This window comes from Loxodonta africana, chromosome 2, assembly GCF_030014295.1.
Source record: "Loxodonta africana isolate mLoxAfr1 chromosome 2, mLoxAfr1.hap2, whole genome shotgun sequence".
In the NCBI taxonomy this organism is placed as follows: domain Eukaryota; kingdom Metazoa; phylum Chordata; class Mammalia; order Proboscidea; family Elephantidae; genus Loxodonta; species Loxodonta africana.
In genome coordinates, this window is record NC_087343.1 from 212,321,641 (window position 1) to 212,334,597 (window position 12,957).

A 12,957-nucleotide genomic window follows, 5' to 3' on the forward strand; every position below is an offset into this window, starting at 1 on the left:
ACTGAAGCCTCACTCAAGCGGTATCCTGATGCCTGTTTTATGAACAGAAATATATTCAGAGTAGAACCTAAAGTCAGCCAATAAGCAAATATTAATTTTAATCATAAAAGCCCATTTTAGTGATTGCTGGGAATTGCGACCTGAAGCAGTCAGCTCTGGTGTGTATGGGGGGATCTAGTGCAGGGGACGGAAGTTGGGGGGATGGGGAGGCCAATAACAGGTTAAGTCTCCTTTTGGTCTTGATTTTCTGTAGGGGGGAGTGTCAAACCCCTGGCCAGTGAGGTTATCTGGAGTTGTTTGGCCTGGAGCAGACTGGGAGATATCCTTTGATAATTGTCTTCCCTTATCTGAAGAGCTATCAGAGAGGTAACCCTGAGGGTAAAATGCAGCTTGAGTTCTTAAAGCTTCTGGAAGGGGACTTTGGCTTAGTGTCCTGAATAACACCTCTGTCCTACAGAGGAGTTCCTGAGTGATGCAAATAGTTAACTCATTGCTAACCTAAAGGTTGGCTGTTCAAGTCCACCTAGAGGTACCTTGGAAGAAAGGTCTGGCAATCTACTTCTGAAAAATCAGAAGCTATGGAGCACAATTCTACTCTGACACACACAGGGTAGCCATGAATCAGAATTCACACCACGGCAACTAGTTATTGGTTTGGTCCCACAATACAGCAGATTACTTCAATAGGTGGTGAACCTCCCATCACTTGAGGCATGTAAGCAGAAGTGACATTTCCATCTGCCAGGGATGCTACAGGGTATTCCAATGGGTGAGTTTGGCCAGGATGATTGATTTCCCTACAACCTCTCAGACCTGGGAGCTTTCAAGGGAGAGGCAAGGACTTCTGCCCGTAAGCATCTTCAGCAGGTTTTTGATCTGAACAACCCAGTCACATTTCAAATTCCAGTTTGTCTTCTGGGTGGGGTGTTTGCTTTTCACAGGGGTGGAGGGACTGAGGGGTGGAGCAGCGTATTCCTCTAGTTGCATCAGCTCTGATGTGACCTCTGATGTTTCTTTGTTCCCGCCAGATGAACCAAACACACAAAAATCCATTTTGTTGGCGTAACAAAACAACAAGAGAGGCCAGGTAGGTCAGGAGAACACCGGGGCTTCAGTGAGGCAGACATGTGGGGTAGGAGAATGTTTGCTAAGGGCCTCCCCCACCACCTTGGTGGGCTTCCCAGAAACGGCTCTGATTCCAGCAGGGCGTGCCTGGGCCCCCTGAGCAGGGGACGGTTCCTGACTCTTGTGAAATGCCAGGGGTCAGTCAATGAACTAGCCCTCGAATACCCATTGTAAACCCCCTCTGTCAGTGAAGACTTCCAGGGGTCAGCTCCCTCATGATGTGCTTGACCAACACATTTTTTCCCGTTTTACTTCTGAAGACAAAGAGAGAAGCCCCCAGTCACAGAGCTAGTGCCTTCTCCAAGGCCAGTGCCCTTTCTGCTGTATTGGCCTGCCCGCCCCTCCTGAGGATGTGGTGAAGGCTGGGGCTATCTGTAAAGCAGTTAACACAGAGAAGGGAATGCAGTGTCTGTAAATGTTCAGTAATGGTAGGTATTGTACTGTACTTGGAATCCAGGGTGGTGAGACTTCCTCTCACATACTTTGGACATGTTATCAGGAGGGACCAGACCAGAAGACCCTCAGCGAGATGTATTGACACAGTGGCTGCCAACGATGGGCTCAAATACAGCAAAGATTGTGAGGCTGGCATAAGACTGGACAGTGTTTCATTCTGTTGTACACAGGGTCGCTATCTGTTGGAATCGACTGTACAGCACCTGACAACTGTACTGTAGGCTAAGGAGGAGAAGTGGGCCACCGAAACAGGGAAGCCACTGGTGTTGTGGAAACAGCACTGAGACATGGACTCTGGTCCTGCCTGGCTGTGTGCCATCGACCAAATCTCTGAATCTATTTCCCCATATAGGTAATACTCAGCTGCAAAAAGGTTTCTTTTTGGACCCATATATCTAAAACCCACCTATTATTTTTAACTCCTTCTTTCCTGCCACTCCCCCCTCCACCACTATTCCATAGCTCACTAGCCTCTTCTCCACTCCTGAAGTGCCCCTAAATTCTATCCTTTCTTCTGCCTTTGCACATGCCATTCCCTCTTCCTAGCTGGCTCTCCTGCCCTCCCCACACTTTGTTTGACTGGCAGGTTCTCATCAGCTCAAACCTCTCTTTCTCAGAGGCCTTCCCAAGCATTCTAAGACCGCATCCTTTGTTACCCTGACCTAGCTCCCAGTTTTTTCCATCATAGCACTTATCGGAGTTGTAATTCTTTGTCTCCGTTAAGAGGCATAAGGGCCCCTGTCTGTCTTGCTCGTAGAACAAATTAGGGACGAGTGAGGAGAGGTGTCTTGGCTGAGAGAAAAGGTCGGGGGAGTCGGGGGCCCAGACCTCAGAAGCTGCCTCCGGCCGGAAGCGATAAACTCGCTCGGCCTGCACGGCCCCAGGGCACAGCGACTCTCTGAAGGGGCGGGGGGCCGCGCCGGCCAAAGTCCGAGTCCGCAGGGGGCTGCCCAACAACTACTTATATCTACGGCCCACGGCCGCCGGCCTCTAATGCACTGCCGCCAGCCGAGCACAGGACGCCAGGTCAGTGGCCGAGGGGCTGCAGGCGCGGGGACACGGCCGCGTTCCGCCAGCGGTCCTGGGACTTGTAGTTCCCAGCTCCTCGGAAGTCGTCGCAAGCCCGGGAACCAGACGCCCCACGGGGGCCGGGAACTACATTTCCCACAAGGCCGGGGGGGGGGGGTTATGTGCGTGTGGGTCACCGGGAAAGCGCCCCGGCTTGCGGCGTACCCCTAGCGCGATGGGGCCGGCTTCGGGCGACGGGAGGCGCCACGAAGCCCCGCGTGGTCCCTCCGAGGCTGCCCCCGGCTGGGAGGACCTGGGGCCCGAGCCAAGCCTATGAGCGGTCCGGCTGCCGGGCCCGACTGCTGCGGAGGCTTCGGCAGTATTGACTTCAGGCAGGTACTGACCCCGTGGGGCTACCGGGCCGCCGGGCCACCTGGGCCACGGGGAGAAGGACGCGGATGGCTGCCGGCTCGGCACCGCCTCCGACTCCCGGGGGCGGGGCTGCGGGCGTTACTAGGCAACGGGGGCGAACGGGCTCGTGCGTGCCTGCGTGCCTGCGTGTGTGCGTGTGCGCGTGTGTGCGTGTGTGACCGAGAGACTGATATACTCAGGGATCCGAGATTGGGGTTTTTGTGAGAGAGAGGGAGGAAGCCGGCTTTAGATTATGTGTGTGTGCGCGCGCGTGTCAGCCAGGGGTGTGTCCGCGTGGGAGTCTCTGGGATTGTGTGGTCGCGTTGCGCGGAGCGTTTCAGAGCGTGGGTGTGTATACCCGGGGCTGTGTGTTACTGAGTGTGAGGAGTGGAAGGAGGCCAGCAGGTATGTGCGTGTGTGAGAACTGCGCGTGTGCACGGAGGGGCCTGAAAGCCTGATCTGCAGCTGGGGCAAAAGCGGTGGTGAGCCCTGGTGCCTCCACTCTGCGACCTTGAGCAGATTGCAGACTCTCACCCGGTCCTGGGCCAATGATGGCACAGCCCATACCTGCGAGCGTTGTGTCGGGATGGGATGCGAGAGCCCGGGAGCTGGAGACCCAGTGCTGGCTGAGTTGCCCTTTTCCTGGGTCTCTCCCCAGTCCCCAGTTCCAGTTACTAGTTCCAGTTACTTTTCCGCTCGCCTGTGTTCTCCGGTGGATCAAAACTGCCTCTTAGATTCTTCGTTCTCCTTTTTTATCAATCAGCCACTGTTCATTGAGGCCGTAAGAGACATCTCTGCTTGCAGCAGCCTCTGATTCAGTCCATCCATTCCCTTTATTCATTACTCATGTGTGCGTTTATTCATTCACTGACCCAGCCAGTGGTTCCTGAGGGCCTGGTGTGGGGACAGTCAAGGTCCTGCTCTCCGTGAGCATTCATTCTAGGAGGGAGACAATTGGCAGGGAAACAAGTAGAAATATTCTGAAGGAGATATTTGGAGAGTAGCTGGTGGGGAGGTGGGACTGAAATCCCAAGACAAGTGGTTCCAAAAGATCTCTCTGAGACAGCAACATGTGACTGGAGACCTGAATGATAAACCAGTACAGCTCATGGTAGAGGGAGCACAGTGCAGAAGTCTTAAGGAGGAAGTGTTTGTTCCAGGAACAAGGAAAGGCTATGCAGCCAACCCTGAGGGAGTGCAGGAGGGTGGTAGGAAGTGGATGGCTGAGGAAAAGACATTATTATTATTGTTACAGGGAACGTTTCATTGACATATAACAAACATGCAGATGAGTGACAGATTCTACAAGTGCAGCTCCATACATCTTCACAAAGTGGGCATACGCGTGTAATCAGCACCCAGATCAAGATGCAGACAGGCCCCCAGGAGCATTTGAGATCTCCAGGCCCACCTGGTCAGTGACAGGGCTCTTCATGTTTTCTACCACAGTAAATCACAAATGAAAAGGGCTGTTGGAATTCAGAGGAGCCTTAGTGATGCAGTGGTTAAGCGCTCGGCTGCTAACTGAAAGGTTGGCAGTTTGAACCCACCAGCCCTTCCACAGGAGAAAGATGTGGCAATCTGCTTCCGTAAAGATTTACACCCATGGAAACACCGTGGGGCAGTTCTACTCTGTCCTGTAGGGTTGCTATGAGACTCAACACCAGTGGGTTTGGTTTTGGTTGAAATTCCAAAGAGGGGCCCAACATCAGCACTGCTTGGTTTAGTGTTTCATGGAGGAGTAAATTCCGTGGGGAAAGGTGGGCTGCCATTAATGTGGGGTGGGCAGAATGCAGGTGGACACGGACGCACAGTGGATGCTGCTCAGAGCCTGGCCAAGCACATTTGCCCTGAGGCAGGGCCTATATTCTAGATGGAGTAGCAGAGAGGCTCAGCCAAGAGCAGGGAAAGATTAATCTTCCCTGCTCTTTCTCCTTTCTCCCAGAACTTATGGGGCTGTGCAGTTGACAGCTGGGAGCATTTGGGGGGTACAGGTCAGGGTGATCCTCATTGACTAACAATCTGTTTTTTCTATTGCTGTCCTCATTGGTACAGCTAAGCTTCCAGTTGCCAAGGGATTTTTCTTTAAAAGAAAAGAAAAAAAAAAAAAAGCAAACGTAACCACCTCCACAGCAAGTATTTGCAGTATCTCCTCACCCTCCTCACTCAAACTCTCTGGTTTTAAAAGATGTCAGTCCCTGGCCTGAGTAAGTCTCCAGGTTTCTGTTCACTCCGTGGGCTGCCAGATCTGACACACTGGTGCCATCCAATAGAAATGTAATGTGAGTCACATAGGGAGTTTTACATTTTCTAGTAGCCATATTAAAAAAAAAAAAAAGAAACATGAAATTTTAATAATATATTTTATACAATCCAGCGTATCCAAAATGACATCCCAAGTACTCAGTAGCCGTGCTGGCTAATGGTTACCATATTGTGTTGGACAGTGCCACTGCTGGCTTCAGCGCTTGCATAGCCGATTATACCTGTAGCCAGCTCTCTTCAGGCGTGCTCTGGTTGGTCCAGGAATCGGTTTTGTTTTTATTTAAAATTTTTATTTATTGGGGTAAGGGGTATTCCTGGCACTTGCCCCGCTAGGCCCTTTTTTGTCTCACTCTTTGCCTTCCCTGCTATGGAATTCTAGAGTCTTGCTGGTGGATGGATGGGAGCAGGGACTTGCTGATCACAGGCGGGGGACCCTGGCCTCAGCCATGTATGTCAAATACTTCCCTGCTGTCTTGGAGAACCCAGAGTGTCTGAGCAAATTGCGCTGCTGAGAGCAGGGCCATGGCCCCAGGTGGACTTCTTTCATGCCCAGGTAATAGATCCCTTTTCTTTTCCACAGAGCTACCTGTTCATGTGAGCAGATGGGTGGTGTCACCTACTCAGTGTAGGTGCCAAGAGGTGGGCCTTAGTTTCTTGATCTATAAAATGGGACTGGTAATGGGGCTATGGTGAAGACCAAAATGAGATAAAGAGTGTAGAGGAACTTAATAAATGGCGAAGTGCAGCCCACATGAGGGTGGTCTTCAGGAAGCTCAGAGGCTAGGTAGGGAGACCGGTACCTGTAGTTGGACAGTCCCCATTTGTAATACGGGAGTCTCAGTAAACCATTTGAAGCAAAGTCCTGATGGCAGGTTTGGGGTGTCTTGTCTGCCTTTTGGGGAAGGATGTTTGCCTGCTATACAAAATGTTTTTAAAAAACTTTTTGATGTTATCACTTCAGTTAAAGTAAACATTTGGCCATTGTATTACATGACTTATTTTGTAAAATCCCGAGGACATACATTTTGCCTTCAGTGTTTTTTGAATGAGAGTCAAGAGGGAATGGATTTGAAGCTTTACTCTGGCACTTATTATGTAACCTTAAGCAGGTCACAAAATATCTCTCTAAACTTCAGTTTCTTCTTCATCTATTGAGATAGTCATATGGTTTTTTAAATGTTGAATCAGCCCTGAATTCCAAGGATGACCCTCACTTGGTCATGATGTGTTATCCTTTATATATATTGATGGATTCCATTTGTTAATGTCTTGTTGAGGATCTTTATGACTATATTCCTGAGTGTGGGTTAAAGAATTTAAGTAATTGAAGTGTTTTTGTTATATAAAACCTCCAGACCACCCCTGAGGGTTTATGCTAATGAGTGGGGCTGGCCTGGCCAACTGATATCAGGTGATCTTAGATGGGGAGGCATGATTCAATCAATCATCCCTACGCTTTGAGGCCCAATAAAAGATCTGGACATGGAAGTTCCATGGACTTCCTGGTTGGTGGAAGGCATCAATGCAGGTGGGAGAGTGATGTGTCCCTTTCTTGGGACTTGGAAGTTCCATGTTGGGAACCCTCCCAGACCTCACCCTATGAGTCCCTTCATTTGTGAAATTTTTGCCATAATCAAGCTGTAATTGTAAGTATAACACTTCCTGTGAGTTCTGTGAGGTGTTCCAGCAAATTATTGAACCTGAGGAAGTAGTGGGAACCAACAGGTCAGAAGTAAGCGGGGCTTAGGGACTCTCAAGCTTGAGGCTGGTATCCTGCAGGGGTAGAGGGAGCCCCCGAGTTTGTAGCTAGTGGGTCAGAAGTGAAGGTAGCTCCTGGGGACTCCAAAGCTTGTGACTGGTGTGTGAAGTCTCGAGCAGACTGGGCAGTCTGGAGGACTGTGTGTTTCCTTTAACTTGTGAGATCTGACTTAGCTCTGGGTGGATAGGGTCAGAGGAAGGAGTGCTGTGGGTGCTGCAGGGGGTGCTGGTGTCAGAACTGAACAGAGAAGTGAAAGGTGGGAATCTGTTATATCCTCAGAGTTGGCGTCAGGAAAAGGTGGGATTTGATGTTTATTTATCTACTCAGTGAGGAATATTGGTTTGTATTTTTCTTGTAATGTCTTTGGTTTTAGTATTAAGGTAATGCCGGCCTCACGAAGTGAATTGGAAAGTGTTTCCTCCTCTTCTGTGTTCTGGAAGAGATTGTGTTTGGTAGAGTTTGTCCAGTGAAACTATCTGGGCCTGAAGTTTTTCATTTTGGAAGGTTTTTAATATGAATTTAATTGCTTTAATAGATATAGGATTATTCTTGAATGAATTTTGGTAGCTTGTGTCTTTCATTTGTGCCCATTTCATCTAAGTTGTTGAATTTATGGACTTAAAGTTGTTCATTGAAAAAAAGCCCCCCAAAACAATTACCATCGAGTTAATTCTGACTTACGGCAACCACATCTGTGTCAGAGTAGAATCAAGCTGCATAGGTTTTTCGATGACTGATTTTTTGGGGAAGTAAATCACCAGGCCTTTCTTCTGAGGTGCCTCTCAGTAGATGCCAGCCTGGTAGAAGGGCCTGGTCTGGGCCCTTGAAGATGAATTTAAAGGAGAAGGGCCAGAAACCCACAGCCAAACAGAGGAGATAAGAGGGAGGTGGGCATAGTCACACCTAGGGGAGGAAGAGATAAGGGCCTTGGGAGAATGCAGACCACATAGATCCCATCCCAGAAGGGTGCACTGCTCCTAGCCCACAGACTGAGGAGCTCATGTGCCATCCATCGGGGCCATCATGGCCAGACATTTGGTGAATAGGTAAACCAATGAATGAAGGATGTCATTCACCTCTGGAAAGGAATTATGGATTTGGGCAGTTGGAGCAGCTGCTGGTAACTTGATTTTATTGTGGGGCTTGAGGGCATTTCCAAGCAATGTCTTTCCCACGGCTCCTTTGCAATCAGTGGTATTTGAGATTACTGTCACACTGTGACTTTTCTGACAAACTGGCTCCTCCTGCTCTAAGACCAGCTTCAGTTTCCAGGGCTTCCTCGCCCTCAAATTCCACCATGTCTACATTCCTGGGCCAGCGTTCTTCTCTCTGACTCATTCTTTAGGGTGATTATCTTTCCGGGGGGAAGGGGCCCTCCAGAGAGTGAGACAGGTGAAATATCTATGTTAGCATAGGCAAACAGGAAAAGGGGGTGAACACCCTTGTCACTAGGAGTCTGCACCCTGTATGTTCGCACCTGTCCTCACCTCTGTCCTGTTTGTAACCCTGGTGGCTAGCTCATTATCCTCATTTTACTGAAGGCACACTTGAGGCTCAGGTTGGTCATTGGAGGTGTGCCCATGTGTGGTGGAGCCCTGTGCCCAGCCCAGACCTGTGGGCTGCCGAAGCCCGGAGTCCTTCCTCTGAGCCAGTGCCCCCAGTGCAGAGTAGAAAAAATGGGGTCAGAGAGCTGCCCTAATGTATAACAGCTTCCCCTACTCCTGCCAGATCATAGGATTCTTAGAGGAAAAAGACCAGCACGCTCATTCTTGTATCCCAGGCACCAGACATAGGGGCTCTGGCCAAAAGTTGCCCAATAAACACTGACGGAGTCAACTTGCAGTATCAGGGGCACGTGCACAGCACCTGGTCGAGGCACTAGGGGCTGTGATTTCAAAGGCAGGCTTTGCGGTGATGGTGGGTCCCTTTCCCCTCCTGGGCAACCCCAGCTCTCTCTCCTGCCCTTCAATGTATAGAATGTATACAGTCAAACGGCCACTTGCAATCGATGTGACTTTGACTCTCCGGGCTCCTACTGTTTGCTCGGATGTCACAATATGGCATGAACCCTGGGTGCTGTTGACCTGCTGCAAATCATTCCCTGAAAATAAAACATTGCTCTCAAGCATCGCCAAATCCCCCAGTAAAGTGGAGTTGCTATGAGCCTCCTCCTGTGGGGCTTCAGTGGCAGAGCCCATTGGTCAGGACGCCGTGGGATTACTCCTGGAGCTCAGCTAACGTTTCCTCCTGCGTCTGGTAGGTTGCCCCTGTCCTTAGCCAAACAAGGAGAGGTCTGTGGGCTGTGACCTTGAAGGGCTTCCAGTCTTACAGTTACCCAGGCGCAGGAAGCCAGGATGACACTGCTTACGTCACTGCTTTCACAAGGCTTTTTAGGGGTGGGTGCAGAGGGTGGGAGCCCTTCCCTTAGTTCAGGTGGCCCAGGGGTCTGCAGAGGGTGGCCGGCCAGGTCTCCTACACACGTTTTAGACTCTTTGCTGCTGATCCCGTTTCGGGCGGAATTTTGGGCAGTGAATAATCAGGAAGGCACCTGCAGTAGAGAGTGGGAAGCCAGAGGGCTCCCTCTCCCTAAAAGCCCTCAGTTGCCTGGAATTCCACACTGAACCATTAGTCATTCTTTCCTGCTGAGCTGGCTCTTCTCCAGGCAACTGGGCCTGCAGTCTCTCTCTCTGCTCTTCAAGGTGACTGGGGTTATCAGATACTTCCCTCAGGGGACCAGGTTGACCTGAGGGCACTGGGACCTGGTCGGGGAGGGGGCCTTGATCCAGTTTTGACAGGTTCAGCCCGAACTGGGAGGGGGGAGTGGGTGTAAGGGGTGGGGGAGGATGTGTCAATTGCTGCTAACCCTGCAGGGCCCTCCCCTACCCCAGCAGGACCCAGAAACTCTGACTTTTATCCTTGCCTCCAAGGCAGCAGGAGCTCCAGTCCTTCTGGCCTCTGGCTGGCCTCATGCTGCTGTGGAGAATATGCAATTGCATCCTTTTATATTAGGACTTTATGGGCTTTTTTATGGGCCTTTAAGGCCTGTGTTAAGTACTTGTCTGTTAAGCAAAAGGTCAGCCATTCAGTGTTCAACCCCAGGAGCTTTCAGTGTTCAATCCCAGGAACCGCCCCTTGGGAGAAAGATGTGGCGGTCTGCTTCCGTAAAGATTGCAGCCTTGGAAACCCTGTGGGGCAGTTCTGCTCTGTCCTGTAGGGTCTCTAGGAGTTGGAATCGACTTGACGGCAGTGGCTTGAGGCCTAGGTGGCCTGAGACTCCTCACTGACCCATGCGGTCTTCTCCAAGCCTCTGGTTTTCTTATCAGCCGAGCAAGAGTAATTAATGGCTGTGCTTTTCCCTCAGGAGAGCTTCCAGGGATGGAATGAGATATGTAGAGTTTACATAGATGTCCCTTGATCTCAGTAGCTGGTATGAGTGAGTTCATTATGGGTGTCTTAGCCCAGTGCTGGGGTCCTTCTACCTGTCTTAGTCCCTCGCTCCCCCAGGTAGGGCCCCCTTAGTGGGTGCTCACTGTTTGTTGAATGGCAGTGAGCGGAATTATTAAACGAGGGGGCAGGGTTTAACCCAAGGGGCACAGGCTGCTGGGGAGATGATTTCAGCTGACCTTTCTGGAAGCGCTTTGTCAAACCTCTCCTCTCACTGCGGGTGATGTGCGCACGGTGAGCCACGCAGGCCCCCAGTGGACACCAGCGGGCAGTCAGGGAGTTTGACGCGCATACGCTGGCCCACCCCGACGCCAGCTGGACATCCTGTTGTTTTTGTTGCTAGCTGCCATGGAGTTGATTTAGACTCATGGTGGTCCTGTGTCTCAGGACAGTGTAGAACTACTCCGTGGGGTTTTCAAGGCTGTGACTTTTGGAAGAAAATTGCCAGGCCTGTCTTCTGAGGGGCCTCTGGGTGGGTTTGAATTACCAACTTCTCTGTTATTAGTTGAACACTTAACCATTTGTGCCACATTCCCGTCACCCTAGAAATTCCTTGTACCTCTCACAGGCAGTGCCCCACCTTGCTCCCCGGGTGACCCCTGTTCTGATGGGATGACTGAAGCCTTCCTAGGCTCCCCCTAAAGCCATCTGCCGGCTCTCTCCCAGCCTCAGGTTTCCTCCGTGAGTTCCTTCCCACTGTCTGTCACGTTCTCTTCAGATGGAGGAGACTCTGCCCTGAAACTTGTGCCTCACGCTCTTCCCTCTTTGGGTTGGCCCTTATGGGTTCAGGATCAGTGGGTCTGCCCATCCCTGTTGATGGCTGACCCACAAGGAGAGACTTGATACCTTCCTGGTGACCCCAAGTCAGCGGGAGGGTGCAGTGGTTAAGGCCCAGACCAGGCCACCTGGTGAGTGATGTTGGGGTGACCACCCTTTCTGGTTTGCCTGGGTCTAAGGGATTTCTGGGACATGGGGCTTTCATTGCTAACCCTGGGAAGGTCCTGGGATGGCTCCACAGGTTCTCCCTCTGAGTTAAGATGTGGTTGAGGACTGAGACTTGCTGAGACAGACAGCTCAGGGCGTACACCCAGGACAAAGCCTGCATGGGCTCACAAGGCCACGTGAGATAGGTCTTGGGGGGTCTCCTGGGGAGACAGCAGGGCTGGGGCCTTTAGAACCAGGCCCATGGGGTTTGAACTCAGGGGTTGGCTCTGCCGATTGTGAGTCCCTTCGCCTCAGTTTACTGATGCGTAGGATGAGGGCAGTGGTGATGATAGCAGCATTTACCTCACAGGCTTGTTGGGAGAATTACAGGAGAGAATGTCTTTCACTTATTTTCTTTCTGCTCCACGTGGTCAGATTACAGCCACCTATAGAATGTACCTGTAAGCAGCTTGTCAAGTGCATGACTGTGTGGAAGGCGTGCAGGAGAAGATAGGAATAGAGAATGCTGGCTGAGGAGAATGGAGACTGCTCGCGGAACGCTCCATGAAGGGAGTTCTGGTTAATAATAAAATCCTCATTTATAGAGTTACTGTATGAACCCCTGTGGGAACTGCCGTTTCAAAAGTGAACACACTGTAAAAAAAAGTCAATTCAAGCTGCAGCCTGCCGACGCAACTCCCTCTACCTGGGATGATTCAAAGGGTCCTTTTATAGGAGGGTGCAGGGCAGCTGGCCTAGGGGAGTTTGCAGAGTTGAGGGATGGGGAGAATGGTGTCTCAGGGAGGGCTGGGGTGGCGCACGTGCCACTGACTCCTAGCAGCAGCCCAGGCCCTGACCCCTGTGCTCCTCCTGACACACTTCCACCTGCTCCACACCCAGGACTTCCCATGGAGAGGCCCTAGGCCGACCTCTGCTTGCTGTTGGCCAGTCCCCAAGTTTTCAGGCGCCTCTGCTGGCCCTGCCCTCCCTGGCCGTCTCTCCCCTGCCAGTGCTCGGAAGACACTGCTTGATTTCTCAGCCTGTAAGGTGCCAGAGAAATAAATATGAAGCGCAGCGTCTGGGTGGGTGGTGACATCAGGTTCTGGGGCTCTGTGTCCCAAGGAATTGGTGGGAGCTGCTGGCTCCCTGCTTGCAGAGTCCCTACAGGCTGCTCTGGTCTCCATTCCAGAGCTGAGTCAAGGGTGGCCTGCACCCCCCAAGTGGAGGATGTCAGAGTACAAGGAGGAAGTGCTGGGAGCCCTCTCAGTTACTGGTGATGGAACAAGGGCCAGCCTCATGTAGAAAATATTCATCCTCTGCCAGGCAGTAGATGGGCACCTTAGAGACAAAAATGCAGAAAAAGCAGTCCCTGGCCTGGAGGGACTATTATGGACTGGGGCAGAAGAACACATCATTGCAATGGGGTGAACAGTGGGGTCACGGAAGAGGTAGGGGAGCTGCCTCAGCTGGGTGCTGAGGGATGAGTAGGAGTTTGCCAGAGGGGTCTAGAAAGGTGGAGGGAGTCTCAGACACGTGCAGCGGCCGTGATGAAAGTGTCTACGGTG

General features: G+C 51.4%; 1 protein-coding gene across 5 annotated transcripts in view; it reads left to right on the forward strand.

The window, feature by feature from the left end:
- The first annotated feature begins 2,592 nt into the window (after positions 1–2,592).
- The window catches only part of PEMT (phosphatidylethanolamine N-methyltransferase), a 94,101-nt gene continuing 83,736 nt past the window's right edge, over positions 2,593–12,957 (forward strand). Inside the window, exon 1 of one of the 5 annotated variants that reach the window (XM_064279404.1) lies at positions 2,593–2,607. Coding sequence is in view for 1 of the 5 variants with exons in the window: in XM_010600222.3 (XP_010598524.1) it covers positions 2,923–2,985 (63 nt within the window). In the remaining 4 variants the exon portion in view is untranslated. Of the gene's footprint in view, positions 2,608–2,832; positions 2,986–3,141; positions 5,819–12,957 lie in introns of those variants that run through there. The other 4 variants (XM_010600222.3, XM_010600224.3, XM_023539730.2 and 1 more) reach the window with 4 other exon arrangements.